This window comes from Vitis riparia, chromosome 6 (assembly GCF_004353265.1).
Source record: "Vitis riparia cultivar Riparia Gloire de Montpellier isolate 1030 chromosome 6, EGFV_Vit.rip_1.0, whole genome shotgun sequence".
NCBI lineage: Eukaryota > Viridiplantae > Streptophyta > Magnoliopsida > Vitales > Vitaceae > Vitis > Vitis riparia.
In genome coordinates this window covers 17420570-17424820 of record NC_048436.1, presented here as the reverse complement: position 1 = coordinate 17424820, position 4251 = coordinate 17420570, and the positions used below count along the sequence as shown (strand labels likewise).

Here is a 4251-nt window from a genome sequence, read left to right as displayed (position 1 = left end):
TACCATTTGAAATGTTGAAGAAACCATAATCATGTTTACGAAACCATAATCATGTTTACATGAGGGGGAGAATGATAATATGGTTATACTGCACTCTTTTTTCCTTCGTCCATGTTTTGTCCCAATGGGTTTTACTGGCAAGGTTTTTAATGAGGCAGTTATAGTAATCCAAAAGAATATTATACTATTTTTCCTTCACTGATGTTTTTTCCCATAAGGTTTTTCCTAATAAGGTTTTAATGAGGCATATTCTTATGATCATCCAATGGGGAGTGTTATAAAATATGAGATTTTGTACCACTATGGTAACTTGTGGATGATGATTCATAAATATCTCTTGTAACTCCCTATAAAAGGGAGAAACCCCTAATGAAATTTAATATAAAGTTTTTCCGTGCATTGTATTCTCTTCATACGTTCTAATTTCTTTTTCTTGTTTTCTTCTCATTTCATTTTATAATTTCACAACACGACCTAATATTTACATTAGGATTTTATTTAAAATTAAGTAAAAAAAAATAAACACCACTAAATTTAGAAATCATATTTTAAAAATATTTTTTCAAAGATAAAGACATTGAGATACTTTTTAAAATTTTTAATTTAATATATCCTCGTATTCTTCTCAAAAATACCCTTATCGAGAATTCCATCCCAATTACTCCTAAAAGTTGTGATTCATCTTCAAAAAGTTTTTAATGTTTCAAAATTTTTACTAAACATGGATTATGGCTTGATAAGTGAATTTTGAGAAATGATCATGATCTAACCAGATTTATTATTTTTTTTTTTTGAAGGCTATATTGTCTTCATAAAATTTAAGATGAAAAAATATAAGAAAAAATGATTAGAAAATTTTATAAACTTTCCTCTCCACTCTCGAAACGGGTGAAGGAGTGACTAAATTTAAAATATAAAATATAAAATATTTGACGCAATTTAGAAGGGTAAAAATGGATGATGATTGGGTAGGAAGGGGTTGGGGTTGGGGATGAGATTGAGTGGGGCCATCAGCCTCAAAAAATCTAGAGGCCGGGGGGGGGGGGAAGTGACATCAGACAGTGGCCACACACATAGAAGGGGAGAGACAAGGCGCCATTAACCCATTATCACTATTCACTACTCAGTACTCACGTTGCCAGACTTTAGATTTCCCATTTCCCAAAGTCTCTATAAACAAAACACATAGCATCCGGGCCCATCTCCACTCAACCATCATCCAACAGTAGCCGCCGCCCCCCTTTCCACTTTGCAACACATCTCCACCCTCCATTTGTGGGACCAGACACTTGCCTTCTGTCACCCACTTTTGGCCAGTTGCCACTAATCACCTGCCCTTTCACCCTACCCTACAATTAAAATCTATAACACAGCCACTGTTCCCTTGTTCCCACTGCTACTACAATCCAAACAGGATTCTCTGCTCCGCATTCCTCTTCTCCTGGACCAATATACCCCCACTCTTTTCTTAAAATTACTCCTCCATTGCCTTTCCGTTTCTGTTCAGGGCCAAAAAAGTTCCACCCTCCGACTGCTCACTACAGCTAACAAATTTGGGAATTTTTTCAAAATTTAAAAGAACTCAAGTACAAGATTTTCAGCGCAGGGTCCAAGTGCGCTGTACAGCTGGGTTTTTCTTTTCTTTCTGTTCTTTCTTTTTCTTTTTATTGGTCTTGGCCCTTGGGTATTGTATTAATTAAAACTCAGAAAATTCAGTTGAAAAGAAGGGTTTCTTTGCCGCTTTATGACAGGAACCGAACCGGGTCTTTCAATTGGATCTTTGCATTTGTGTGAGGGAATTTTTACCTTCTTTCTTATGCTGATTCCGATTGAGAAATCTGCAAGTTATTTTGAACAAAATGTGGAATGGAGGAATTGAAACCCTGAAAGGGTACATGGGAATCCAAGGGCCATCAACCCTTTTACTCATTGCCATCATCATCATCATCATCAATTACTGCAGAAAGTAATGCAGAAAGGAAAAGGAAATAGTATACCAAAAGAAGAAAACAGAGACTGATCTAAACCCATCTTCTACTTTCACTCATACAACAGAATGATCTTAAGCTCTTTACATCACGAGAACAACAGCAGATTCACAAAGAACCCCAAAAGAGGAAAATAAAAAATTGTGCCTTTTAGTGGAAAATTATTCCCAGATAAACAGAATTGACGAGCCCAGAAGAAAAATTGGCTGCCTTTGTAGCCAAATTCAATTCATCGTGTGAAAAAAAGAACCAAAAAACAAAAACCCCCGAAAAAGGAAAAAATAAATTGATAATTATGAGGAAAAATAATCGAATCTCATACCACTACATACAACCCTATACAAGACATTGCGCATGCGAGGATGAACCTCTGGGCGCGATTAATTTGAGCTTCTGATCGGAGCTCTTCGTGGAACCCCGGTGGAGAGGACATCCCCGACGGGGGTGTATACGAACCTGGTGAATTCTCCGGCGACAAGGATATGTCCGGAGGTTGAGCACTGCCTGTTGCTTCATTGTTGGGGCTGGGCCTGGTCGTCGAAATTGGGTTGTTCCCGAAAATCTCTCTCGGCAAGAGTACCTTGGAAACCCCAAAAATAGCAACTGGGTTTTGATCGAATACCGTCTGGGTCACCGACGCTTGTACGATCCCTGAATCAATCGCCACCGACCCATTAACCCTAGAAATGTTGAGAGTGAAGCTCTCAGCTCCCATTTCCTCTGTAGCCAATGTGGGCTGAACAGGGTTCACGATCGACTCAAGCGAACCCAGAGTGTAGTATGAATGCAGGACGTGAAACTTCAGGACCACCGCCTTCTTGTCCGCCGGAAGAGACTGAAGCCTCTCCGTCGTCGGAAGATCGGCGAATGCGTCGTCGGTCGGGATAAACATTGTTATTCCGGCACCAGCCTCATCCGCTTCGAACTCCTCCACCACCCCCGACGCCATCAACATCGACGCCGCGACGTTGAAATTGTGGCCGTCGATTAACGTCTTCGTGATGTTCAACCCCAACGGCGGTCGACTCTCCGATGCCATCAGATCAAATCCGTAAGGAACGAGCAGCGAATTCACAGTGAAGATGCTGACATTGTACGGAAGCGTCTTGATCAAGGAAAGAATGGTGGCGTTGGAGGGAGAGTAAGACGCCGGAGAATGGACCGAAACAGCGCCGTTTGCTGGGTTGCGCGTAATGTTCACGGAGCCGAAGTTGCTAGTGGCACGGCCGGTGGTTTGGTAGAGAGTAGTGATTAGCTTTCCGGCGGCCGGAATCTGACGAATGTCCGGCCAAGAAAGGTACTGGAGAAGCACGTGGTAGCGAATGACGTCGGCGAGACTGGAGGCGGAGGAACGGTGGGTGAGATCGGAGGAGCGGAGGAAGGAGTTGGGGACAGCGAGGAGGGTGAGAGAAGAGCGGTGGATGAGATCGCCGTCGACGGCGGTGGCGGTGAGTAGGTTAGCGAAGTCAGAGAGATCTGGGTAGGTGGACAAGAGGGAGGTGATGTTGAGGGCAACAATGGGATAAGAAGAAGACAAGAGGAGGAAATAAACGATGGCAGTAGGGGCAAAATGGGAAATGCGTAAAGCGGCCATTTTTCCCCTGCAAGTGTAGTCTGAGTAAGAGAGGCTAGAAGAAAGAGAGGAGAGGAGAGTGTGAGAAGGTTTGATGATGGTTCATGATGGCCGATGGATGATGTGCATGATGGTGATGTTGATGCATTTAATCCATTAACCATTCTTTCCCCACTCGCGTCTATTTATTTGAATGAACACGCTGCCCCTTGCTGACACCTGTCCCTTTGAATGGGAAGTTTGGACCGTCCGTTGGGCTCTTCCCTTTTAGTCTTAAGACTCAGTTTTGGGTTAGGCTGAGCTGCTTCCCATAACCACATTCATTTGGATCTTTCTTATTTCTAAGAGTTTTAAATTAAAATAATAATAATTAAGTACATCTTAAAGATCACTCCATTCATGAACTATCAAGATTTAGAACCATTCCTTTTTATTCTATCTCATAAAAAGCATCCTAAGTATGTATGGCTCACATCACCTCTCTTCTAAATAATACTTTCCCAAAACACATACATCAAATAAATACATACTTAAAATAAGTACATATTTGGCTATACACAAATGGGCATGTATTTGAATTTTGCAAGTTACTATTATAAGTTATTTAGTTTCCACTATTTCATTGTTTGACTATTAGTTTCTTGAAAAATACCTTTAAAAAAAAAAAATTAAAATCTTTTACATCGACCT

At 41.0% G+C, this 4251-nt stretch overlaps 1 protein-coding gene across 1 annotated transcript; it reads right to left on the bottom strand.

Moving 5' to 3' along the window:
- Window positions 1-2017: 2017 nt before the first annotated feature.
- LOC117915555 (fasciclin-like arabinogalactan protein 4) lies at window positions 2018-3684 on the bottom strand. The gene has a single exon (XM_034831136.1). It carries the CDS (start codon window positions 3580-3582, stop codon window positions 2305-2307), a length of 1278 nt encoding a protein of 425 aa, XP_034687027.1. The 5' UTR covers window positions 3583-3684; the 3' UTR covers window positions 2018-2304.
- Between the last annotated feature and the right edge of the window lie 567 nt (window positions 3685-4251).